We start from the raw sequence: 27,503 nt of genomic DNA, 5'->3' as shown, positions 1-27,503 counted from the left end.
TCTGTAGAATGGAGAAATAGCCTCAACTGCTCTGATAAACTGAAATTAGAGGTGGAGAAAAGAGAGCTTTTTCTGTATGGTGCAATCAAGTGTGCCAGAATCAGCCAAGCTTCATGGGTGCTACTGCCTGTGAATCAGTTCCTTAAGGTTGTTATTTATAAAGCCTTTTCATTTAAGAAAAATGTCCATCTCTTGGTTACATGAAAGTATGTTTCCATGTGTGTTCTATGTGTTAAGTTTTATGCAAGTACATTTAACCAATTTTGTAATTCAGAACACAGAGAATCAAGAAGAAATAGCAGTAATGTACTGCTTTTTGGCAGCCTGGAGCTGATTTTTAAGCACATTGAAGAAAGAGACTTTCTAAAGATAGATTCATGGTCAGTCTCCTGTAGGGTCTTGCTTGCAATGTCAGGACTTATCCTGAGTGCAAAGCATTCCTTTGCTGAACTACGTATATAACTATATACTAGTATATATAGTATAACATACTGTATAGATACTGAAATCTGATTAAGGCTGAGCAGCAGGTTTGTCTGCCACTACTCCAGGCTGGCATTTTCTGCAAGTGATTTTTAGAGTTGTTCTCCTTTTGATGTTTTTCTCTTCCAGGACACAAAGAAAATCCTACAAATCTTCCTTACTTCCAGTTATCCTGGGTCACAGAAGGTTCTTCCTTGGGCATTATGTGACCAACTCCTCTGACTGGCAAAGAGCACATGTGCAGGATTGGGAGGTTAAAGCAGCTGTCATAGTACAAGAGAATTTAACCCTTAATTCACACACTCTCTGTTCAGTCAGAGATGTCCAGTTCTTTGTCAGTGCATACATATATGTTATTGGGTCATTATCCTCATTTTTCAAATTACTAATGTAATTATAATTTCTGAATCTTTAAGTTCTGTGTAAAGGTGAGTCCAAAGGAATTATTACTGGTTGAGTCTCTAAAACTTTGATCAGTGCCACTATTATTCTTATTAAGTTAAGCTCCAGGTCTACTTTCTGTGAGGGCATTTGCAGTACTATTTTGGTTTTCTAAGTTTTCTAAAACTTTGACCCACTGATCAAGGGTAGTTTCACTCAGTGAAAATACTGTTGTTCTTGATGGTTTTTAGATGACAAGTGTGCTCTCTCTTGCTTTCTTTTCAGTAAAAAAGCCAGGGAGGAAAGTAGTATGAGTGTGAAAAATAGGACATTTAGCTGTAGCTGTCTAGTCACTGCATTCTATCAATTCCTTAGACATTTAGCTGCAGCTGTCTAGTCATTGCATTCTATGTATTAATGTACTAAAAACCATAGAACATTTGGACAATGCTATCCTCACCACCAATGCCGTGGAGGCATTCTCTTTGTACTAACACCAGACCTTTCTTGTGCTGTCAGTGTGTCAGGAAACAGTCTGGGAGGTGTTCAAGACGTTCTGGGATAGACTGCCAGAGCGTGAAGAATACCACACCTGGATGAGCCTGTGTGAGGAAGGAACGATGAGTATATTTGAAATGGGCATGAACTTCAGTCAGTCTGAGGAGCACCGAAGTCTGATTGTGAAGGTGGGTGCAGCAGCTGGTTAGTGTTTTTTCATGGGCAAGTGTATAATGTCCCACTGCAACATGCAACTTGGCATATTGCAGGCAGTAACAAGGGGAGCCCTTAAAATGGACAGGCATGAGTATCACAGCGCTTAGATCCATAGTTCTGAGACCATTTCCAAAACCAAATTTTAGCTAATCTAATAAAGAGAAAGGCAACAATGACAAAGAGAATGTTGGCTTAAATAGGTATGTTCCTGACAAGTAGATGACGTCCAGACTCCTTGCCTGAAAAGGCAGCAGGCAGCATGATATGAGGCAGGCTGTGGTGCATTGCCCTCTGTGGTGTGTAGCAGCCTTCCTACTCTGAACTGCACATGGAGATCCCTTCAATCCAAATGCACTTCGAAGCCAAAAGTTCTCAGCTGTATTTTCTGATGCTATCAAGACAAACGGCAGAATTACCTGACTGTCAGTTGCTGTAGATTTGTGATGCTTAGTGTGCTGCAGCCTGACTGAAATAAGTGTGGTTATGAATATAAAAAGCTTTGGTGTCCTATGAAGGCAACTGGTAACACTGTCACTGTGGGGAGCTGCAGAGGTTAAGATCAGGGTACAAGTGTAAAAAATTTAAAAATTGCTGAATATCTTCATATATTTTCCGTTGTTTCAGTTGAAACAAGCTTATTTTAGCTTAAATAAAAAGAATAGGCTTCTTTAGTTTAACTTACTATCTCAACTGAAATATGAAGATGCCTCTTCAGGAGTTTGCATTTTAAAATTAAGTGCTTAACTTTGTACACATCTAAGATACAGTAGATATCTTAATTTCTCTGGATAAAAGGCTACCTTAAAATGTATGGTGATTTATGGATCATCTTAAGATTACAATGTCTTCTATTTTTGCAAACTAATGGATGAGTAGTTTTATGACACTTATGATAACTCTAAAATATATGAGCCCATAGAATCAGTAATGTTTTGTGAGTATGGATGTGCTGACATTCTGCCTTTCTGCCTGTTTTGGACTCCTATGGTAGGAATGTGAACTAGAGGATGAGTATGAAAACTGTTGTGGATAATGGAGAGAGGGGTTTTTTTCAGAGTCTGCATGTTAGCCTCAACAGGTGTATGCTAGCCGAAGTTTGCCTCTGTGATGTCTGATGGTAGTTTTGTCCTTAGAAGACTTGGCAAAAAGATGGACACAAATAAAATTAATGTGACCTTTTTATGCTCACAGTGAATAATACTTGAATAATAATTGTATGTTTGAATAATAATGTGAATATATTCACAGTAAATGTGTTAGTGATTTATGAAGCATTTTGGCAGTGAGATGATCTATAGTTTATTAAAAGAAATCAAGATAATTCTTGGAAGCAAGATGATGCATCTAAGCTCCCACTGCTGCTTTACCTTTTTGGGTATATGCCCCTTCAGCATTACCACAGAATCAGCTGAAGTGCTTTGTGTTTGGTGATTTAGTCAGATGCTTTACGTGTAATTTAGGTTTCCTTTCTCCTGTAGATGGATATATTCCCTTCAACATTGCACTATTATGGAAAAAGACTGTTCATCCTTCTCTTTGCTTTCAGCACAGTTGATAAAAGCTGATGGTTGTTGGCTTGATTTGATGGGAGATTGATCTGTGTTAAAGGAGATTGAGTGCTGTCACCACTGCGCTCCACAAGAAATGTCATGAATCTGTCAAATGACTTATTTTGAAATAAAGGCTTGAACTCAAATTTGAACTAAAGACTGAAGGCAAGAGCTCTCTATCCCATCCCCCAGTCAGCCACCTTGAGAATGTTGCATTTTTGAATACATAGGTCAGAGTGCAGATTTAATTGCTAACTCTATTACTGACTTATGTTCGGCCATAGTTCTTTGTCTTGCCATTACATGCCTCATTAAATACCATTGTTTCTAATCTTCGCTGCTCTCCAGTGTCTGTGAGCCATCTGTGGCTAATTTCAAGAATTTAAGTTAGAGCCAGCAGCTGATCAAAGTATTTCTGCTTTTCCTTTGGTATATATTGGTTATTACTGCCACATTGATCTGCCACCTCTTCTGGCACTCTTATTCTAGAGTGTCTTTCTGTATTGCTTTGTGGTAGATGGCAATATGAGATTCAATTTTTAGAAGTGCTGCATGCCATGATTATTGCCTCTCTCAAAAGGGCTTCAGCATATCTGAAAATCAGCTCTCTATAAATAACTTGGTAAAATAATTGCTCTCAGGTTATTTTTTTTGTGGTAGCATGGAGTTTCTGTTTTGAGCAGTGTAATTAAATTACACTTTATTAGCCTTCTTTCTTGGTTTGATTTCTTACCCTTTCCTCTAATCCCTGGTAATCACTGTCACACACTTAGAGATGTTGTGATGTCCTCTCCAGCATGGCTTAGGCTCATGTAAATAAATCAATTTCTCTTGCTTTTGACACACTTTTTACTGGATATCAGATGGAGCTTAGACCAGCTCTAGTCCCAGCTCTCATACTTCTTTCTTCAGGAAATGGTTGCTGGTGAGAAGGATCTCTGTGGCATGTGCACCTTTTGGTGGGGCTGAGAACCAGCAGTTGAGAGCTAGCTGTGGAAGGAAAGGAGCTTGTAGTAAAGCTTTGTCTAAGAAGCAAAAGATAAACAGTTTCTCTGGGAATCCCCAAAACTGTGACAGGAGGTACTCACCTACCAACAGTCAAAGCAAAAAGCTCCTGGGACAAGATACAAAACCTGCAATTGTGTTGACCCAGGACTGACTGTTCAGCCCATCAGCAGCTCTCTTTCTTTCAGTGTGTTTAGAGTACAGACTTGCTGTTCAGTGGCAGGAACTAGGATTCCTCCTCATGGATGCAAAAAAAAAGAATTTCTTCTGTTGCCTTATTTTGAGCCATTATGTCAGATTTCCTTCACCCTCTTTCCTATCCCTACACTTACTATTATCCTATTGACTTTGGTTCTTTCTTTTTTGCATTGCAAGTTTTAGCCTCCTCCAATTTAAAAAAGCACCAAAACCCACCAAAACTTCACCAGACATGCAAGTAGATTAATTAGCTCCAGTTACTTCTCCCAGTCATGTCTCATCTCCTTTTCATCTCTTAAGCTCCCTGGTCACTCTCCTCCAGTTCCAGCCTTAATCTTCCTTTTCAGTATCTCTGACACCTGGCACAGCAAAGAAACTATCAGCCATGAAGCCTGTCTCATCTCTTTCCAGGCAGAGCTCAGAACCGATGTTTCATCCTCATCATCCTTGTCTGATCAGCTCCTTTACAAAGCTGTACTTCTTCCTTGTTTTTCCTGTTTTCCACCTTGTTTCTAGATAGCTCTGCTAAACGCACACTGAATAATCACTTCCATTTGAGAGTTTACCTCTACTGTGGAGATGATTTCTCCTGGAAAAACTGGGCCCTTAAGTTGTTTCTGACACCTTTTGTGGATCTCTAGCTTTCATTTTGAATTGAACAGGGTTAAATCAATTTCTGTTTCACTAAGCTTTCCCTGCTATCTCTCCTCTTACTCACTGTAGACCATCATTTTCACAGTTTTAATGGTGACTGATAATTCTGTTAGCAACTCATTTGTAATTTACAGCTTTTAACTGTTTTTGCAATAGATTCACAGCATTATGTACCAATCAAACCTAAAGGAGACACTCTGCCATTATTTCGCAAAGCTGTTGAACCCAGTGGGTGATTTTGTCTGAGAATCAATGTTGAAAAGTCAGGGTATTTAAACAGTCATTTAAAGTATTTAATAGAATCATAGAATCATAGAATAGTTAGGGTTGGAAAGGACCTTAAGATCATCAAGTTCCAACCCCCCTGCCATGGGCAGGAACACCTCACACTAAACCGTATCACCCAAGGCTTCGTCCAGCCTGGCCTTCAACACTGCCAGGGGCGGAGCATTCACAACCTCCCTGGGCAACCTATTCCAGTGCCTCACCACCCTAACAGGAAAGAATTTCCTCCTTATATCCAATCTAAACTTCCCCTGTTTACGTTTTAACCCATTACCCCTTGTCCTATCACTACAGTCCCTAATGAAGAGTGCCTTCCCAGCATCCCTATAGCCCCCCTTCAGATACTGGAAGGCTGCTATGAGGTCTCCATGCAGCTTTCTCTTCTCTAGGCTGAACAGACACAACTTTCTCAGCCTATCTTCATATAGGAGGTGCTCCAGTCCCCTGATCATCCTAGTGGCAATCTTTAAAGTTATTTTATTTCATGAAAGATATGATTTGCAATGAAGAGAGAGTCATCTGTACTGAATTAGGTGAATTAAGGAATAAGCCAGCTACACTATGGCTGTCATTCAAAGCCAATCATATAGGCTTTGCTAGCTTACTACAAAATTGGATGAGAATGTGTTAATTTGATGCCTTTTTTAAAAGAATGTAGATGTGGGGGCAGTATGTCCATGTCTGTAGGCCTTGGCCATTGAAATACTAATTTGGCATTTAAGGTTTGGTTCTCACAAATTCTTCTTGTAAGTTATTGAATAGAAGACTTGAAAATAACAAGATATAATGGCTAAGTTCTGGGACCCAAGCTGGGGAAAGGTGGATGCAACCAGACCCTCAGGCTGCCCTAGAACAGAGCTCTGGACAAGGCACCCATCAGTGGGGCATATCGGTTTCCTTGCTCTACGAAATGATCAGGACTATGCTGACCTCTGCTGTCAATGGCCTTTGAGTAGCAGTGAGTAAAGCTGCTGGGTACAGACTACCAGTATTAAAAGGATGTGTAAGGTCCCTAATAACCAGGTCTGGTTTTAATGGCACTTGCAAGCTGCCTTGACTGAATGAATGAAGTCTCTTTTTCTAATAAACAAACACTGTTTATTACATGGGCTACTACTTACATATAACTTTCCAAAAGTAGAAAGGGAATCAGTCTCTGTTGCTTGCAGATCCCAGCACACTAAAGCTGAGTACAGGCACTGTGTAAAGCTATGTAATGACCCCTTAAAAAAACTACCCAAAGGCCAGTATATTTCCAGTGGCCCTGAGTTAGACTTTTCACTGTAGACTACCTAGTCTTGCTAGATTTTTTTGTTTGCCACCAGTAAAACTGGTCTTACTTGTTAGTGTTTCATACTAACATACCTCCAAATACTTCATTTAGTGGGCTTCTATGATAAAGATTGTCAAAAGATATGCTGAAAAGCAAACTAACTGAAATTAGTATTTTGGCAAGCCCTCCTCAGGCTGACATTCAAGCTGCCTGCCGTTCTAGCTGTCCACAGATGTTTTGGAAAGAAGAGAAATGTAGTCATTGACATGGCTGCAAATAAATAAAGACTGAGCTTCTACACTTAGAAACACAGGTGAAAAGAATGAGCAAGTTAACCTGCTCAAAAAGTCTCTTTGCCTCTTCACCCCTCCTTCACAAAAAGAATCAACAGGGTATCTTTGAGAGACAGTCCTTAGATCCGTAAATACATATGGGTGTTTTGCTGAGAAGTCTCTGAAGTGGAAATAGTATGTGGTCAGTAAATTGTAATTTAACTTCAAAGTTGATCCACTTTGGGTTGAATTTTTACTGAAAAATAAAAGTATATTATGTCAAGAAGGCCAGCCCAATGAACAAAGATCAAAACAACTCCTTTGTCCCCCAAAACCAGAAAGAAAAAGAAATTTTGTGGCTGGACAATAATCTTCTATAAGTATTTTATATTCTGTTCACATTGGTGGTGTGGCAGGATACAGCATTACTCCTCAACAGCCATCATGCTGCAAACTGCTCAGGATCTTCTCCAGTTCTTGTGGGGCTCCTCACAGAAACTCCCATGACTCCTCTCTAGAACCAATGGCACTGATACCATGAGAATTTTGATGAAAAATTGTGATTTGTGTGGCTTTGCCTTAGTCTTTATACACTAGTAAATGAAAACTTGTCACCCCTGTCACTTGTATAACCAAAACCAAAGTCATCAGACTGATCTTACTATGTTACTTTAAGATGTAACTGTACTTTCAGAAAGATGGTTTTAAATCTATGGGTGACTATCAGAAGTAATATTGAATCTCTTAAGATTGCTTGCTGAAAGGGATCTTATTGCTAGCCTCCTAGAAGGTGGAGAACAATGCAAGAAAACACAGAGCATCTCCTGATAAACCTGGTGCTCTTTACAGTGTCTGTTGTTGAGTTTCAGTTGCATTTTGGAAATGTGGGACACATTTCTTGTCAGCAGGAAGTTTTAAAATAAATTTTGAACTTAACAAATGAACACAGAACAAAGAAAAGAGAATTATTTTTGCACAGAGGAGAAAACAAAGTGATATAAGCTGCATTTCAATTTCTTTCACCTTATGATGCGTAAATATATTTAGAATTTGTTTGTTTGTTTTCCAGAAAATGTCCTATACAAAGGAAAAAATGGGCAGGTGAGTATCAGGGTTTGCCTTGCATTTTAGTCTCTCTGGAGAGGACAACAGGGCTGAGTTTTGACATTTTGTAACTTTTTCTTTCTTTTTCTTGTCAGCTTCTGCACTGACTGGTCATGTGGGTAAGTAATTTTCCTTTTTTAAAGGCTCCAGATTTGGTGCTTTCTCCAGTTGGTGTTGATTTGTGCACTGAAAAAGAACATAATTCTCCTTTGTGCGAAACAGCATATTTAAAAGTGTGGCGGAGAAATCCTGTGGTTCTTGCATGTGAATCTCTGACCTGGCATGCTCAAAATATCTGAGCTGATCTGGGACTTGTACTTTTGCTTAAGTATGTCATCACCTTGTTGGCTGCCAGGCGCAGACGCAGACTCTTTACCTGAAGAGGTTTAGTGGGCGAAATCTATTCTGGGAAAGAGATGTGTCTGTAGTTACTTGTGTTAGTATTCCAGTTATCCTGCACAGCTTTCCCAAAGGCTTTAAGTTAGTTTTGGTCATCATTGCAAAAAGTAAAAAAAAGGGCAATATGTTTTTGAAATGCTTTAAGAAGCCATAACTGTTGAGAGATGTGATCTAAAACCAGGTACAAGGGAATTGGCTGCTTGGGCTCCTCATATTTTTTAACAAGGCAGTAAAAATGAAAACTAGTCTGAGCTGTGGCTTCATTTTACCAAAGCAAACCTGAACTTGACCTGTTATTACCATGTCTTTTTTTGAACTGAAAAGAAAACCAATCCATATTATTATTACTCCATTCCTACTCAGAATTTAATCTGTTCTTTTTAGAGCAATTCAAACCCAAACAACCTAGTGCTGAACTCATCTGAAAAATTGGCAGGTTCAATTCCCTGCTTTTACAGGCCACATAAAACTGTGATAAATATGACTAATTAATTTATTGAGAAGAGTAATGACTTCAAATAACCCACCTTCCCAAATTAGGTACCCTCATAATGATTTCATGACCACAACATTGTTTATTAAATTTCATAACATGAGATGATAAGGGCAAAAGTGATTCTTGAGAGACTGGTGTGTCTCTGTCCTCTTGAGCTGAACGCTCCTCTGTCAAGGGCGCTCCCTGAAGCCTCCATGTCAACTGGGTAACATACATTTGTTTGGAACTTTCTCTGTTGAGAATGCAACATTGATCTAACCTTTATATGCTTTTCTTTTCAAAGAGAGATTAAGTAAAAAAAACCACACCCAGACAAAACAAAACTTATCCTTGTAAGGATAGGACCTAGGACCCAGTCTTATTCTTTCTCATTAGCAGCAGCCATTCTCTAGATAGACTGCCTCTTTACACAAATGGAATGACATCTTATGTATCAGAAAATGTGAAGAGATACAGTTTGAATGTTGAAAATTCTGAAAAAATTAATCTTTCTGAAGAAGCTTGAGTTTGAAAACCTGCTGTATCCCTCTAGGTGATCATTCAGGAAATCTAGAAGATGTAGAGATATGTGAGAGGAACTAGAGTCAGCACTAATTAATCTAGAGTCACTGCATGCACTGGGCTAAACAACTTAGCAATGTGAAGAGCCCAAAATTTGATTGAAAGGTGGATCAGAGTGGTTATTGTACTTGTAGAGAAGCCATCTTATCAAGTGCTTTATGACAGTTGTTAAAGGGACTTCAGTAGACAACTGACAAACTTTACCCAACTGAATTCAATATCGGGCTGTATTACATCTCTCTCAACAGTACACTGCTTTTATCCCAGTATATATTACTTCAGATTGTTCATAGCTTTAGGATGGGATCTTTGTTGTCACTGTCAGTTTAAACTTCAGTTAAAAGTTGTTGTCTGTCTTCTGCTTGTATATGATACTGTTTTATAGCATAAAGAGTATGATACAAGACTGGAGCAGTGAGATAGAAATAGATTTACTCTGGATAATGGAGCATCAGGAAGAAATTAATATAAATTACTTTGGCAATATTGAAAATCCCAAATTTTTTCTAATAGTGTTCTGGACATCTTTTAGCATCCATGGTTTAAGATGTGAGGTTTGTAAGCCAAGGTCATATAAAATCAAAGCCATGATTGGCCATCATGGGTAGAAGATGCCTCATTTAACATCAGATGTCTTCCATCAAGAGGACTGAGTGAGCCATCTCAGTATTGCCAACAACTAACATTTATTAATTCATGCAAAAATAAGCTAGGCCTCCCAGTGCACATCAGAATAAAACTAAGACCTTTTTGAAGCGTTTTGTAAGAAGTCAGAGTAGGTCCCAACTCAGGATCACCGCAATCCCTAAGGCACAGTGTGGGAAATTCAGCATCATTTTCTTCCTGCAGAGAAGGAGATGTTAATGAGATTCTGCATTTCCTGGGCAATGCTGTCATCACCTGCTGCTGATCCACATGTGCAGAGAGAGGCTGGTCCGGAGCAGGGCAGTGTTGTGATTTGAATGTGAGTTTTGACACCCAGCTGTGCCACCTGTGTCAGAACCGGGAACTGTGCTGCTCTTGTGTCTCAAGGGATGGCAGGACTATCCTAAAACACCAACTTTGGGTATCTAGGTGAGATGTTTATGTAAGGCTGCCACACTGTCAGGGAAGGACAGGCTTCTCCAGAGGATGTCTCGAAGCAGGGGTCTAACAGGAATGTTCTGACTTGTCTTCTGGTGAACTCCAGTTGCTGTGATGATTGTGCAGAAGCAGTGATTTCAGTTCAGAGGCCAAGCACTAAACATATTTCTCAGTCTGTTTTCCCACTGATGAGAACACAGGAAATTTTGCAGTAGGTTTGTTTTGTAAAGCATAGTCAAGGCACAAGAAACTAAAGGAGTATTTTTTTTTTATGAGCTTTGACCAATCTTATTATTTTACTGTGAAATAATTATTTCTGTGAAACAATTTCTTAGTTTGGGGCTGATCTGGAATGCAAGACAGGCCCTTGATATCTGTTGATCATTTTAACCACACTACCTTTCTAGATGTCCTACACCTGTATCAGAGCAATCCCAGGCACAGCTACAGGTTGGGCAGAGAAGAGATTCAGAGCAGCCCTGCGGAGAAAGGCTTGGGGGTGCTGGTTGATGAGAAAATGAACATGGGCCGGCTTCAGTGTGCGCTCGCAGCCCAGAAAGCCAACCGTATCCTGGTCTGCATCAAAAGGAGCGTGACCAGCAGGTCGAAGGAGATGATCCTGCCCCTCTATTCTGCTCTTGTGAGACCTCACCTGGAGTATTGTGTGCAGTTCTGGTGTCCTCAACATAAAAAGGACATGGAACTGTTGGAACAAGTCCAGAGGAGGGCTACAAGAATGATCAGGGGACTGGAGCACCTCCCGAATGAAGACAGGCTGAGAAAGTTGTGTCTGTTCAGCCTGGAGAAGAGAAGGCTGCGTGGAGACCTCATAGCAGCCTTCCAGTATCTGAAGGGGGCCTATAGGGATGCTGGGGAGGGACTCTTCATTAGAGACTGTAGTGACAGGACAAGGGGTAACGGGTTAAAACTTAAACAGGGGAAGTTTAGATTGGATATAAGGAAGAAGTTCTTTAGTGTAAGGGTGGTGAGGCACTGGAATGGGCAGTCCAAGGAAGTTGTGAATGCTCCATCCCTGGCAGTGTTCAAGGCCAGGCTGGACAGAGCCTTAGGTGACATGGTTTAGTGTGAGGTGTCCCTGCCCATGGCAGGGGGGTTGGAACTTGATGATCTTAAGGTCCTTTCCAACCCTAACTGTTCTATGATTAAAGCAAAGCTGTGCTGAAAGCTATAAACAGCTGTAGAAATGAAGAATTGACTTAATTTAATACATTTCATAATCCCACCTAGATATCAATACTGTGTCTCTATCTATCTGGAAAAATCTAGTTTCAGCTTGTTAAATGCTAGGGTAGTTTTAGTGTAGCCTACAGGAGATGGCTTCTACTTGTGTAATATAGTTCCCAGAATAACTCACAATCTGGTATTACTGACAATTACGTAACAGCAGGATGAAAGTTTCTTCCTGTAAGGCTGCACACATTCACACAAGTTAAATGCTCAGGTAGCCTGCATTTTAAAGGAACTAAGAATTAAACTAAGTACCACTGAGGAGAAAACCTCAAAGAAAAAAAGGTAATACATGGGAAATAATCCAGGTGTGCATACAGCAGCCTAGTGGACAGCAGTTTTGCCCCAGTTGGAAGTGCGAGAGCACTACATCAGCTAAAGACTTTTAATGATTGCTTTATTCAATAGGCCACTGGAAATATGCATAATGAATTTTGCTCTCTTAACATTGGAGTATGTCTTGTGACAATAGGACAGTCGTTTTGCCTAATTGCTAGGAGATCAAAAGGCAGATTTTAAGAATAACTGAAGGCAAAGGAGTAGCACAAAATGGCTGCAGTAGAAAACTAAGAGCTTTATTTTGCAATAGAAGCATTAAAACAATAATGTTTAAGAAAAATAAATGCTTGACATAGAAAATTAGACTTTAGGACATTGGGATTGATAAACAATGGTATCAGTCACTGATAAACTGATGGATGTCCAGAGCATCCAGTACAAATCTGAGGATGTTATCTCCTTCAACCACAGAGCTGGGGTTGTGTTGAACCTTAAGAAGCAGTGTATTTAATTGAACCTTAAGAAGCAAATGTAATTAATACCTTAATAAAATTTCATTGCAGGAGTGAAATGGTATCACTGGTGCCCTATTTCACGGATTTAGAGTGTTATTTCTCCTTAATAACACAGTATGGCTGCACATAAAGAACTTGTTCAGGCTGTACAGTTGCCTATGAGTCAATGGGACTGTATATGCTTTGGAGGACTGGAAACTTCCTGACATTACTTATGTCACACAGAAATACATACCATGGAGTTTGAAAAGGGGTAATATAGGCTGCATTTGTCAGCTGTGTTTGCAGTGTTAATGCATACAGGCTGTCTGTAAGCAGTCTTTGCTTCAGATCAACTTCTAAGGCCCTTATGGGCCTTGTCTTATGCCTGCCTAGATCCTGGTGTCTAAGAGAGCTGTGTGTTCTCAAAACTGTTGTTTCTGCCAAGGAAACATGGTGCAGCATTGTTTGTTCTGCTGCTTAGACATGTGCTTGTGCATATTCCTTCCTGCCTCTCCATACATATGTGTGTTTTTATATATGAGCTTACTGCTCAGGCAAGGGGGTCCAGGGTCCTACTCATGCAGGTAGGACAATAGAAACTATATTTTGTATGTATATGTCTCAAAACCACAGTAAGCTTTTGCTAGAATATAGTCCTTCCACATGGAGTGTCTTGCTCATGTAGGTATACTTAAAAATAAAGCCTGGCCCTTAATTAATCTTGTCTTTTAATTGATGTGACTGAAGGGGAATTTGAATCTGTGCTTACCATGAGGAGCAGTATGTTCGGGCAAATCAGTATATACATTGTCACGGGCATTTTGAGTGACTTCTTTAGAGATACCTAGTACTTGTTCAGGAGATTAATGAAGTGGGTATTTGAAAAATTAAAAAGTTAAGGGGAAGTAGAAGGCAGAAATAAATGGATACAAAAAGAAAGCAAACCCCACTGTTCTAGTAAACTAATGAAATAACAACGTTGTTCATAAAATGAGGTTGTTTATAGCACAGATTCTTAAACCAGTATTTTTATCCTCCTGAGAAAACTGTTAATGTGACCAAATTTGATACTGACGGCTCTTGCTTCGTTAGATTAGGGTTTTATGAGGTATTATTTAAGCCTTTGGCTTTTAATTTTCAGACAGCTATAAGCTGGAATCAGAAAATTGGTTAGCTCTGGGAGGCATGTATTTAAAAGCCTCTTGGTGCCAGTAAGAGCGTATTACGTGGCCCTGACAAAGACCATGGCCTTTTGCTGGTTGAGGTGTGATGGGTAAATGACAGCAGCCTTCTTCTCACCTTGCTCTTCAGCACTCCCATGGTGGCTGCATGGCCATATAGTTGCTACCTTACAGCTTACTCAGTGCCTAAGCTGGTGTTACAAACTGAAGTGTCCTGTTGGAGAGCTGCCACTCATTTGGGCTGGTGACACAAAGTCCTTCGGGACCTCTGAAACTTAGAGAATTTTATTTCAATATGCCTATAGCTAGTTATCTAATCTAGAAGCAGAACTCCACCCAGAAAGCTAATTTCAGGCTTTTCCCTTTTCAAACCGCTCCTTGTTTGTGATTTATGCCATAGCATTCTCTCTGGTTTTTCTTGCCTGCTTTGATGATTTTTCCTCAAAGAACTCAAGAAACTTAGTTAGAAGTGATCTGTGTACAGGCACCCAGGGGCTGGGGCTGTCCCGAGCTGGGCACAGCAGGTTCTAGCCAGACCCACCCAACCAACCCACTGCAGAGCACAGCTGAGCCCTGCAGTCTTGGAGGCAGGATCTCAGGAAAGCATGTGTAAGGAAGGGCAAAAACACTGCATGGGGAGAGGAGGAGGGAACAGAAAGAATGAGAATGGCAGCACAGGGAGCCCCGAAAGGTTCCAGGCAGAGGACAAAGAAGTGCTCCATGGCAGAGCAGGTGTTTCCTGCAGACCAGGAGGGCTCACCCTGGAGCAGGAAGACATTTTTTTTCAGGACCTGCTGACCTGCAGAGGAGTCAGGAGTGAAGCTGAGCTTGGGAAAGGATGCGGAGAGGTGGTGCTGCAAGGTTTGTCTGTTTCCCACTGCTCAAAGCTATTTAGATGCACAATAAATTCATTTTCCTCAAGGTGAGGATGTTTTGCCAGTGGAGGTAATTGGTAAGCAATCTTCCTGTCTTTATCTAGACCCAGTAGCTTTTTTATCCTGTTTTCTCCCGTCCTGTAGAGAAGGGGGAGACATTTGGCTCTTACCCTGTGGCTACGCCACCACAGAATTGAGTGCTCAATTCAGTTACTCAGGTAGTCATTGAGGTCCTTTTGAGATGCCTCAAGTTACACCACACATCTGCAGAAGTCTGGCAGAGGTGACATGGGGTACCTGGGTGCCCTGTACCTCATGGGGCAGCAGCTGAGGTCAGGAGTGCTTGGAGGCCCCTCCAAGTGTACCAGGCACCGACCTGTGGGCAGCTGGACTGTGAGTCTCAGGTTGAACTCAGAGCCTGCCACAGCAAGCTCCTCACTGTCCCTTCTAAAGAAAAGGCTTAGCTCAAGTTTATATATGTGTTTGAGCACCTCAGCTAATCAAAACATTACAAATCCTGTAGCAGAGCTGTTTCACTGCACATCACTTTGCTTTTGTTTTGTGTTTTTATTCTGACCTTAGTTATGTGAAACAGTTTGTAATAAGTAAAATCCCAGGTTGTTTCACCTCTCCTGAAAAGCAGAATCATATTTGCTGCTGAACAATCATTAACCATGATCACTAAAATGCTTTATTTACTGATGTCATTTGGTGAGACTCTGGTAGAGATGTAATCTGTTGAAGCTGGTAAGAGTAATGCATCCTTGGAGTTAGGTGAATTTAATTCAAAAATATTTCATCTGACAAATTAATAATTAAGCAATAGTATTTATTTCAGTTCTAAGATGGTGAATGAGTAAGGAAACTAAATCCCTCCAGAATATAGCCAGAACCAGTTTAATGTAGGGTTTTGTTGTGTTGGCTTTTTTTGGTTGGTTTTGGTGGGTTTTTTAGCAGAAAGAAGTTGATGCTTTTCAAATGAGTTTCTTGTGACTTTTTACATGTGACAGCAGTGGCAGTGAGAATAAGAGATGATATCTTGTCTAAATTATACTTGCTAGTAAAATTTGGCTTCCCAGTTTTGAAAATCATTCCAAGATTTACTGAGGTTGCCAAAGAACCTGTAGAGAGTTACTTTACACTGTGCTGGCTTAAAAGAGGTACCGGTGTCCACGAGATGGAAGCAGACACAAGTAACTGTGCATTTCAGATCTTGCATAGAGCTCACTGAATTGTTCAAGAAAATACATGAAGGTACTGTTTAAACTCTTGATCCTGCTAGGATGGATGAGAAGTTTCTTGGCTCAAATAGAAAATTCATCAGATTTGTCTTTGGGTCTGCTTATTGGCAAGTGTTATGTGTCTGTGAGAGGCAGGGGGAGAAACTGTTTTTGAGATGTTAACTCAGTGAAGCTACTATATGTTTGATCATATACTTGTGCCCCAATATCTTTAGTATGTAACTTTGGATCTGTTTGTCTGGATGGTGCTGGAAACATCTGGGTTTTGCAGTGATATAGAGTCTGATAATACATCCTGAAGGAGAAAAAAAATCCATCAACTTAGTGGAGTTTTTCTTGAGCACACACTGCAAGACCTGTAATCTATTTTGTGAATCAAAACCTCAAACCTGGCAAGGCTAGGAACCATGGCTCACATGGTATCAGCGCTTGCATACGTATTGCAGTGAAGATTCCTTGCTGCAGTGCTTATTTTATGGCACAAGTACAACACCTAAAAAAAAAGGCCTTCCATTAGAAGTGAGAGAAATATCTCAGTGCAATGAATTTTAATGATTTCTTGAAGTCTGAAATGAAGTTTCTATCCAACACTTGAACTTGCAATCTTACAGATTGGGCTGTATATATTAAAAATATGGCAAACTTGAAAAAAAACATTTTTTCTTCATTCAGGAAAGACTTGTTTCTGTCAGAGCATGCCTCCCACTCTTGGTAACTTGACAGTTGCTCAGGGCTTACAGAATTGGCACCAAGGAGCTTGGATTTACTGTAAGAGCCATATCAAAGCTGTTAGTTTTTCTTCAGGCTGACAGTCTTCACCTGATTTTTATCTGAAATTTTTTTCACATTTGGCCTAGAGTTGTGTTATGTGTATGTGAATGCAATAATTGGATTGGGAAACTGATGCCTTTTGAAGATTTCTAAATAAGCACAGTAAAAGTCACAATAAAAAGAACCCATTTTCTTGCAGTGATTTCAGTACAGTTATGATGTTTTAGTGCACTGGAGAGTATTTTAAAGACTGAGCATTTTATGGCATATTAGAGGTTATCTTTGTATTTTATCTCTGGTCTTTGCATTTGATTCCTTTATAGACCTGCAAGAAGTGAAACTTATTTTTGGGTGGGATTCCAAGTCAGTTGGAATATAAGGTGGTTAGCAACCCACAGAGGCACACTGTTGAGTTATGCAAGTGACCCAATATCTAAGTTGCAAAACAGGACTGAAATATTGCAAAGTCTAATTTTTATGAGGTTATCAGCAAAGTAGTACCATGACAAATTTCTTCTGCAAATGTGCTTTTGTGGGTGGCAGCAGAATTACAGATAAATCAAAACCTAATAAATCCATCTCAGCATTTCCAAACTTCAATTTCTGACTGTATTTTTCTTTAGCAGTAGTGGGACACCAACTCCAGCTTCGGATGCTGATGTTACTACACTGAGAGGTCAGTTTTTACCTAACTCCTGTCAAGGCTGATTCTGAATTACTAGAGAATTGAGAAATTCAGTTGAGTTTGGGTTTCAGAAAGAGCTGTAAATTTCTGCTTCTCAGATAATGCTGTTTGTGATATGGAGATCAAGTTATATGCTGAAATTATTTTGTTATTGTATGAATTATAAAAATCCTACTTGAGAAATTAGTTCTGTGAACTGTTTACTGCGCTAACTTCATGTTCCCCAAAATGCTTCTGCTTAGACAGAACACTAGCATTTTATTCCAATTAGTGTATTTGATATTTTTCCTCAGACTCTTCAGGTGTTTTCTGTGTTGTTTCTGTCATGATGATGGGAATAGGAATCAAATTTTACTGTTGGGTTATGCCTGCTGAGCTGCTTCTGTGTGTATATACAGGTACATGTGTATAAAAAACAACTGAACAAAATAATACTGTTTTCTTTCAAACTCAGATGCAGCTGCCAATGTTTCTCCCCCTCATGAGATCTCTGTTGGAAGTCTTGTGGCTGGTGCCATTCGTGAGATCAAAGATGCAGACGCCAATGTGAGTGGCTTGATTGAGTTTTTTTTGGTTCAGCATTCTGTTGCCTTTCCTAAATAATACTGTTTGTGGTTATTTGCATAAACAACACTTAAAGGTGTTGTTAGCATAGCGTGTTAACACAGATTGAGATTTCATAAAAGAAGGGCATGAACTTCAGAAAGTTTTAAAAAAATTTCCGGGGTAGGTATTTTTCCTTTGCAGAGGCTTTGCAATGCCTCTTCCCCAACAGTGACAGAGAGCAAACCAGTTGTGCTAGGAGGTGAGGATTTTGTTAGTGACCCTGGGCTAGACAGGGAATGTCTAGGGCTTCTGTGAGCTCCAAGAAGAATGCAGAGCATTATTATTCCTGTGGAAACACAACATACCTTAAATTGCTGTAGTAATGTTTTGGGGCTTCAGGTCCATGTGGTACAATTGTGTAGGACAGCAGAGAGGTCGCCTGAATAGCCTTGAAGATTCCACCTGTTTCTTGCTCCTTTTCCTCTGCTGACGTAGCTGAAACAGCTTTTCTGAATTACATTTAAGCCCAAACTCTAGATCAAACTTCAGCATTCATGGGCTTACATGACTGAAGAAAATTTTGCAAACCAGTGATATGAACCAGCTGGCTTTTGTTTTCTTATAAACTTGAATTTTTTTTTGTGGATTACTGAGAAGGTTACAAAGTTGTAGATGCTGCATATAAGTAGGAACTGATTTATGGTACTGGGTTTCACTGTGCACTGTTCTGTTATGATTCGGAGAAAACTCCAGGAACAAACTTGCCAGCAGAGTTTCAAGTTGACAAGCAGGTATTCTTTATTGCAGCGCCGGGAGACACGGGGGATAGCTCCTCCTAACGTGTGTCCCCGAATTGCGATGCAGGTCATCCTTATATGGTCACTGAGCATATTACATCATTTTCAAAAAAGTTTCTGGCATGCATACAAAAATGTGATGGTGGTCTTTAAGGGTCGTTTACTTTTCCCAACAAGCTTAATTAACATTACAGACATAGCAATCATCCTGGCCTTCTGCTTATCAGTTAGTTTAACTGCTCTCATCCTGGACATCTGCTAGTCCGGGATACTTCTTAGTAGATGCTTACACCAGTTTAATGGGTTTATTAACACCTCAAGCATAGCAATCATCCTGTCCTTTTACTTATCAGTTAGTTTATCTGTGCCCACCCTGGACATCTGCTAGTCCCAGATACTCCCCATCCCCAGGTCCTGTCCTTCTATTCTGCTTTTCTCACACCTTTTGTACTGAGGTCACACACAGTTTCACAGTTTCACAGTATGCTAGAGATTGGAAGGGACCTCGAAAGATCATCTAGTCCAATCCCCCTGCCGGAGCAGGAACACCTAGATAATGTTACACAGGAATGTGTCCAGGCGGGTTTTGAATGTCTCCAGGGAAGGAGACTCCACAACCTCCCTGGGCAGCCTGTTCCAGTGTTCCGTCACCCTCACTGAGAAGCTTCTTCTCAAGTTTAAGTGGAACCTCTTGTGTTCCAGTTTGTACCCATTACCCCTTGTCCTATCATTGTTTGCCACTGAGTAGAGCCTGGCTCCATCCTCGTGACACTCCCCCTTTATATATTTATAGACACTGATAAGGTCACCCCTCAGTCTCCTCTTCTCTAAACTATAGAGACCCCGCTCCCTCAGTCTTTCCTCATAAGGGAGATGCTCCACTCCCTTAATCATCTTAGTTGCCCTGCGCTGGACTCTCTCCAGCAGGTCCCTGTCCTCCTTGAACTGAGGGGCCCAGAACTGGACACAATATTCCAGATGTGGTCTCACCAGGGCAGAGTAGAGGGGAAGGAGGACCTCTCTCGACCTACTAACCACCCCCCTTCTAATACACCCCAGGATGCCATTGGCCTTCTTAGCCACAAGGGCACAGTGTTGGCTCATGGTCATCCTGTCGTCCACTAGGACCCCCAGGTCCCTCTCCCCTACACTGCTCTCTTAACAGGTCGTTCCCCAACCTATACTGGAACCTGGGGTTGTTCCTGCCCAGGTGCAGGACTCTACACTTTCCCTTGTTATATTTCATCAAGTTATTCCCTGCCCAACTCTCCAACGTGTCCAGGTCTCGCTGGATGGCAGCACAGCCTTCTGGCGTGTCAGCCACTCCTCCCAGCTCAGTGTCATCAGCAAACTTGCTGATAGTACACGCAATTCCCTCATCTAAATCACTGATGAATATATTAAATAATACTGGTCCCAGTACTGACCCTTGAGGCTCTCCACTAGTTACAGGCCTCCAACTAGACTCCGCCCCATAGACTACAACTCTCTGGCTTCTCTCCTTCAGCCAGTTCACAGTCCACCTCACTACCTGATCATCCAGATCACACTTCCTCAATTTAGCTGTGTCCTGAGGGCCTGAAACTATGTCAGTTACCTTCAAGCACCGCAGTTATTTTCCATTACAAAGCCATCAAACTTAACATTACTTAGAACTGATTACATTTTGTACTTTTGTGCCTCCTTGTTTCAGTTACCTGCTATGGCCATGAAACAAAGCTGGGCCAAACTGTACTTACTTCTACAGCTTTCAGGGCTGACTGTGGAGCTCTGGTATTGTGCTTCCAAGAATAAATACTGAATATGAAACAGGCAGACAGCTTCTGACTCAAGTCCAGGGTCTGACTTTATATTATGTACCAAGAATGCTTGTGGTTTGGTCCCATGAACACCTCTATTCTTTTTTTGAAACAGAACTGCTTGAAGTATTTCTGCCTGGGCAGAGAATGGGGTCACTCAGTAAATCAGAAAGAAATCAGAGTCAGATTGCTGCTGCTACTGCAGTGGTTTTCACTCTATACAGTTACATCACACCTCATCATTGCTTTGTGCAGCCAATATGCATAGCAGATTACATGACCAAGAAAGACCTTCTGCACTCAGATGTTGACTGTATTTTTGGTTTTGGAGGACTGATAAATGATTTAAACTATGTGGCATTGCAAACAGCTATATAGTAGCAGCACATATATGCCTGCTAAGTATGTATCTCTCAAATGATAAGCAGCTTTAAGTAGTGTACCAGTCATTATGGTCCTTAAAAAGTTGTCTAGTAAAAAAGGGATGGAGGGGAGGGAAAGAATTTAACTAAAAATTTTTAGAGGGTCTGTAAACAATGTGTAAATTGCTCACTGGTGGCTGATAAGCTTTCTGGGGAAAAGTTTTTCCATTTCCTGCACCATACGTAACATGGGCTGCAGTTCTGCTAAAAAGGTCTGTTTTGTTGGCTTTTTTTCTCTTTAATGGGGAAAAAGCAATAACTGCATGTAAATAGCCAAAGACACTTGGCTGTTTGGCTAAAGTTAACTTAAGCCAGCCTTCCCTTCCCTCCCCAACAAATAGCAATTTTTTGTTTTAGAACAAAACCATGAAACAAGATCTGGTTTTCCTCGTGTCTTTTAGTATACTACAAGGAATACTGCGCTAGTTGTAAAATACTAGGGAACTAAGCAGGAAGTACTCTTCCTGTGTTGCTCATTCATTCAAATAAAATTAAAACTTGGAATTCACTGCTGCCCATGGCAGGCACAACTGGTAGATGCATGCTTCCCTGATGCATTGGGCAGCCACTGCTGTGGGGCTTCTTGAGCAACTGTTGACCTATCAGTTGAAGCCCATCACTTCAGCTCAACAAAGATCCCTGCAGATAACCCAGTGTCCTTTGTGTGTATCTAGGGGAATTCTTTACTTGCTAAGGTTGAACAACACAGGGCATTGTTCTGAATGTAGAACTTGGCAAAGGTAACTTGTCTTCTGTGTGGAATAGTAAGTAGGAATCTTATTATAAATGAATAAATTTGGGGTAAATCAATCTCTGACTGGGCTCAAGTTTGCTGTTAATGTCTGAATAATTGCCCTATTCAACTGCCTCATGAACATCTCATACAACTGGATTTCTGTTTGTAGCTGAGGTCAACTAAACAGCCTGGCACTGGAGTAAAGATGTGCAAATGGAAAATAGAATTATCTGCAATACACGAATTCTCAAAGAATGATTTTGCATTGTAGATTGTATCATTAATTGCAGCTTCTGTCCGTAAGGCTTCATTAGCACTCCATTACAGTGCAAGGCAAGCAGGTGAGCATGCTGTGCTTTGGACTGAGGTTTTCTCAGGTCATTAAGTACCATGACCATCAGTACAGCCCACCAGTAGTGCCCTGAGGTGTTCCTGTCCATACATTTTATAGAGAAGGCTCATCTTTTCTTCCCCATCATGAGCCAGAGAAACCTCCAAGTGTGCAGTAGTGGGAGAAGTTTACGGCCCATGTAAGAAAGATGTTTGGACTGAAGCTTGGGAATGTAGTGTGCTGTTGACAGATGGCAGACCATATGTACATATGCATATCATAGAATCAATCATAGAATCATAGAATCATATAATACTGGGTTTGAAGGGACCTCAGGATCATCTTGGTACAACCCTTCTAGACAAAGCATGACCTACACTAGATGTTCCAGCAGCCTGTGCAGCTGATCTAGGGGTGCTTTTTACATGGAGTAAATCCAGGACAGGTAGGAATTTGGTCTGTGGTAAGTCATGAGGATTTATTTCCTGGGGAAAAAAAAACAAAGGACAAAACAACAAAAATAAAGGAATTAAATCACCTCTTGTTTTCTCACTTCTTTCTTCCCTTCCAGATCAGTAATGAGATAAAGAAGCAGGATGAGAAGCTAGTGAGACCTGTAACTGAGCAGATGATTGAGTTCAGCATTGTGATTTTTGGTGAGACGTACATTGAGGAGCTGAAGGATCCAACTGCCTTGAGGCGTCAGCTGCTCTCTGAACAAATCATTTCACAGGTCATTACCTTCCCTGGCTTCCTTTTTCTTATTGCTGGCTCTTCAAAGCAATAGTAGCACCTGTGTGAGGACTGCCTTTTTCTCAGGGACTCTGCAAAACCAGCTTAGGGATTTTGTTGCCTGAGGCAGGCTGGAAAACATTCATCCACCATGAGAATAGACTGCTCTTACACGCTGCCTTTTTGGAGTAGCAGAGTGGCATACATTGTATGGAGTCGGTGACCAATGCCAGTCACCAAAGACCAATTACTCTAGTTTTTGCTTTTGTGTTTCTCATGAAATAGCCTGCTATAATTTTTGCAGGCAAAAGAAGTAGAAGAATGCTTTGGGAGGTTCAGCAAATTATGCTGAACCCCTGAATTGAGATATACTCTAAAGAGGGCCTTTCTAAAGAACTGCTCTCTCTCTCATTCTCCCCTGCCCCCCCCCCCCCCCCCCTTTTCTGATTTCCATGATTTATTTTGCCTCATGTTAACAAAAGAATAATAAATGAAAAAACTTTCCACTCACTTGAGTCCTTTAAAAGATGTGTTTCTACCAGGGCTAACTTTGGCTTTATCATCCTTTCAAAAATGTTCAGTACCTCCCCCTGTCAGTGTTACTGCAGTAGAGCTTTTAAACCCAGAGAGAAGTGACAAGATTGCCACTTGATGCAACATCATTAGTTCTTAAAGTTGTAGGACTTGACAATCTTACATTTTAAAGATGCATCTAACATCTCTCTAGTGACTAGTCTGTCAAAGAGTTTATTTCTGTGTTTTCTAACCTCATTGTCCAGTTTGAATACTTCCATAATGTAATTGGTTTGAAACTGGGGAGTGAAAAAGATAATTTGAGGGTCTTAGCAAACCAGCCTGCCTGCCTTCTCAAATGCCAGGGCATGAACTGACTGCAGTTCAGAGCCATCACTCTGTGCTGGGCCAGTGCTGGAAGGCAGCTTGAGCAATTCAGGTATAGCACAGCATCAACGTGGAGTTCAGGGAGAAGGCATACAGGTCCATCAGCATCTGCCTGTGTGGGCATGTGTCCTGCGTTCAGCAGTAGCAGTCGTTTTTCTCCTTCTTAGTAGCTGGTGCAAGTGCTGTGGTTTTGACTTTTGGCCTGGGAACAGCACTGGTAACACCGATGTTTTTAGTTGTTGCTAAGTCATGTTTAGTCTGACCAAGGACCTTCTGAGTCTCATGCTCTGCCAGGGAGAAGGAGAAGCCGGGAGGAAGCAGAGACAGGACACCTGACCCAAACTAACCAAAGAGGTATTCCATACCACAGCACATCATGCCCAGGATGTAGAAGGGGGAAGTTACTCGGAAGGGCTAGATCACTGCCGGAGTCAGGCTGGGTATCAGTTGGCGGGTGGTGAGCGGTTGTATTCTCTTCCCTTGTTATTTCTTTTATCATTATTATTATTGGTGGCAGCAGTAGTGGTTTTGTGTTATACCTTAGTTACTGAACTGTTCTTATCTCAGCCCGTGGAAGTTACATTCTTTTGATTCTCCTCCCCATCCCTCCGGGAGCGGGGGGGGGGGGGTGTGGGGGGAAGGGCAGGAGTGAGACAGAGACCGCATGGTTCTGATTTACGGCTGGGCTTAAATGATGACAGCATGTTCTGGGTCTTCTATAGAAGATGATCTGAAATGGGATATAGGACATCTTAATGATTGCAGTGGCAGGAGGGACTGCAGAAGAAACTCTGGCATCATTCTAGAGAATCTGTCTATCCAGAGTAGGTGATAGATGAGGAAATCACAGGAAGTGGCAAACAGCAAAACTCATTCACTATTTCTGCTCAGGAGTGACATTTCTTCAAATGAATCATTCTGCACTGCAGTGAGAGGCTCTCTGAAATTTAGGCTGCCAAGACACCTCTTGCATCTTATTTATGCCCAGAATTAGCAATGCATGTGAGCACATTTTAAAATCCTCCAGCCAGTTCTTAAACACATCCTTAAATCCCACTGGAGTCAGTGGGAATGATCCATGGATTAGACTGTTAGGCACCTGCTTAAAGGAAAAATACATAAATGCATACACATATAAATATATATACACATATATGCATGATTAAAACCTGATTTCAAGTTAATTTGATTTTAATTAAAATTTACTATTTTAATTACAAAGTTACTGGCTCACCTATACACAAAAACATATTTAAAGTATGAACATACTGCTGTCTCCTAACTTTCGTCTCCCTATTGTTTCCTGTATTTTTATTTTTTGTCAATTTTTGTAATTTAATTACCATCATTTTCTTGGGGCAGAGTTTGTCTTTCCTTTCTCCTGAGAGAGGCACCTGGGGTGCCTCGTGAGGCTTATCTTTTCTCTAGCTTTGCTTCCTTAGTGCCATCTAGTCAGGGTTCTCTGTTGAATACCTTTTACTAAGGCTAAACCTGTGCCACATCATAGGCCAGATGGGAAAGAGATGTACTCTTCACTGCAGCCAAAAAGCATCACTGCAACTGTCAGAAGTTGCTACCATAGGCTAGACATCTTAATTTTCCCAGCTGCGTGTCCAAGTAGCAATGCTGTAGAGTGTAAGAAACGCCAGATGGGACAGAGGCCACCTGGCACATGGATGTTCCACTGCTTTGATCCCTTGCCTGGTTTTCTCTGTGCTTGGATGAAGAAGGTCCTGAAAAAAAGAAAGTCAGCAGCACTTCGATTGATTAAGTCTCACTAGAGAGTTTAAAAATAGAGAGGGAGGCTGGGGAGGGGAAGAAGAATTTGAGGAGTAAAAAATAATCCTTAACCGGCAAGGATCTTTTGGGAGGGAGACAAAACAAACCCAAACCACCATGGACCTTTAATATTCTATTTCTTGTTTTTTTTTGTCTCATACAACACAGTTGACTATTTGAACTAAGCCTGGATGTGCTGCCATATTGCTGCCCCCATTTGTCTTTTTTTGAGTAGCACTGCCAATCACTCCTCAGCCCTTTGCATACTTATGGCAATGAAGATGAGGTGTGTTTTGCACTATTTAATGCATTAATACCTCTTTGGAGTCCAAGAGGTCCCTGTTCCTACAGTGACTACTGCCTTTCTTGTTTCAGTTGCTAAGGTCTAAAGCATTTTTGTCAATTCTTTTTTAATTCAGAGAGGTTTGGGAAGTAATGGAAACATTTTGGGCAGAGAAAAGTTCATGTTGTATAGATAAGAGGAAAAATATCTTCTGCTATGGGCAGTGCAGATCCTTGCAGAGTCTTTTTGGATTTCCCTTCCCTTTGAATGTTTCTATACAGTTCTTGGGGAATGATGGATGCTGTTCTTAAAACTTTTCCTTTTCTAATAATGAAACAATGTTACCAAAACTCTTCTTCCATGAGGAGAGAGAGAATATTTAACAGTTTTTCTCCTATTAGATGTAATAGCTCAGATACATTTTTAGAAAATGTTGAAAATACTTCCTGATTTTTCACTAAATGAGTAAGGTGGAGGAATTTCTGTGTTAATTTTTTATTTTCTCCTCAAAATAGATTGAAAGTGTATTTGAAGGACTACCTGGATACAAAACCATCCGTATCTTGGATTACAGGTAAAAAGATACTGATGCGTACATGGTAATTAAAACTGGTTATGTCTGATGATATGATGTGCTAGCATCATACTTGGAAAAATGGCAGGCATGTCTGTGGGAATTCCTAGGATGTACTAACCAAAGGACAAGTGCTTTCGTGTTTAGTACATCTCTATACAGAGGTTGAAATAGAAATACCAAACTGTCTTTTTTGCTCCTGGCATCCACCAGAGGAACTCTTATTATACGCTTGCCTTGATTTTAAGACAAGGCATTCTTATTCAACATTCTATCCTAAAATTTAAAGTGATATTTTCTATTTAAAATTAGCATCTGATACTTCTTCAGTATTGTTGACATGTCCTAGGATTCATCAAAGGATGAACAAAGAAACCTTCTGGGGAAAATGTGGTGTATTTAATTTTTTTTCCAACTTAATATGACTCTGAAAATTGGTATTTGAGATATGTAAACGTCTTTCTCTCCTTGATCAAAACATAAATCGGTGAATAATCTGACAAATGATATGCAATTTTTAACTCTCTTTATAATTTTTAAAATAAATTATATGATTTAACAAATTACTAAAATGTAATAATTAATAAAAATAATAAATAATATTATTTTTAAAGACTAGTTTCCTCAAATCAATTTGTGCTTTGGAATGACATTTTAAGTTAATTCAGGGGAAAGAGAGATCCTGCATATTATGTATCAAACATCTGAGGTCTGAGTTTTGGGGTACCTCAACCACAAGTTACGATTTTTCCTGAATATGACTTTCAGAATCTAATGAGACTGTTCATGAGTTAATACAAATTGTGTGGCTTTTAAGACTTTGTAAACTCTGTTTTTTAGAACATACTAGCTGGAATATCCTACTTGGTAAACATGTAGGTAACAAAGCAGCTATGGTGAAAAAGGTTTTATGGTTGGAACCCTAGACTGTGTTCAGTTTCCAGCCTGGAAGATCACAAAACCTTCTGTTCTGGTATCTGTAGTCTAATATATCTGCAAGCCCTTGGTTCATTTGAGAAGAGAAATAAAAGGTTTATATTTCTGCCAAAGTACCAAAGCACTGGCCTATGCTCTGCATGACAAAAAAAAAACATGTTTGTGAACTAAACCTTCAGGTAGAGTCAGTCAGCTTTGATTTTCTTGGTGCCAACAGCAATGTAACTGCATTATTTGCAATAAGTTGAGATAGCTCTGCTCTGCTGATTCCTTGTGATCAGTAAAGCACAACAGCTTTGTATGTAGCAGAGTAACTATGGAACTTACAACTATTTTGCTGTTTGCTTTTTTAAATTTGTGTTCCCTGTAAAACAGCAAAGCAAATTTTTTTAAGTTAGAAGACTTAAAGGAAATATTAACATTGATTTAACAT

At 40.4% G+C, this 27,503-nt stretch overlaps 1 protein-coding gene across 1 annotated transcript in view; it reads left to right on the top strand.

Annotated features, from left to right (window-relative positions):
• IMPG2 (interphotoreceptor matrix proteoglycan 2) overlaps positions 1 to 27,503 on the top strand; it is a 52,555-nt gene that overhangs the window by 6,207 nt on the left and 18,845 nt on the right. Inside the window, exons 3-10 of the mRNA XM_061454495.1 lie at positions 1,384 to 1,550; positions 7,885 to 7,916; positions 8,015 to 8,038; positions 13,037 to 13,066; positions 17,180 to 17,226; positions 17,690 to 17,781; positions 22,438 to 22,599; positions 26,076 to 26,134. Coding sequence (XP_061310479.1) covers positions 1,384 to 1,550; positions 7,885 to 7,916; positions 8,015 to 8,038; positions 13,037 to 13,066; positions 17,180 to 17,226; positions 17,690 to 17,781; positions 22,438 to 22,599; positions 26,076 to 26,134 — 613 coding nt within the window. The remainder of the gene's footprint in view (positions 1 to 1,383; positions 1,551 to 7,884; positions 7,917 to 8,014; positions 8,039 to 13,036; positions 13,067 to 17,179; positions 17,227 to 17,689; positions 17,782 to 22,437; positions 22,600 to 26,075; positions 26,135 to 27,503) is intronic.

Source organism: Pezoporus flaviventris, unplaced genomic scaffold (assembly GCF_033815535.1).
Source record: "Pezoporus flaviventris isolate CSIRO_AGI_PZ_B2104156 unplaced genomic scaffold, CSIRO_AGI_Pfla_v1 ptg000015l, whole genome shotgun sequence".
Classification (NCBI taxonomy): Eukaryota; Metazoa; Chordata; class Aves; order Psittaciformes; family Psittacidae; genus Pezoporus; species Pezoporus flaviventris.
The sequence above is the reverse complement of the archived record's forward strand: the minus strand, read 5'-3'. Positions and strand labels throughout refer to the sequence as shown.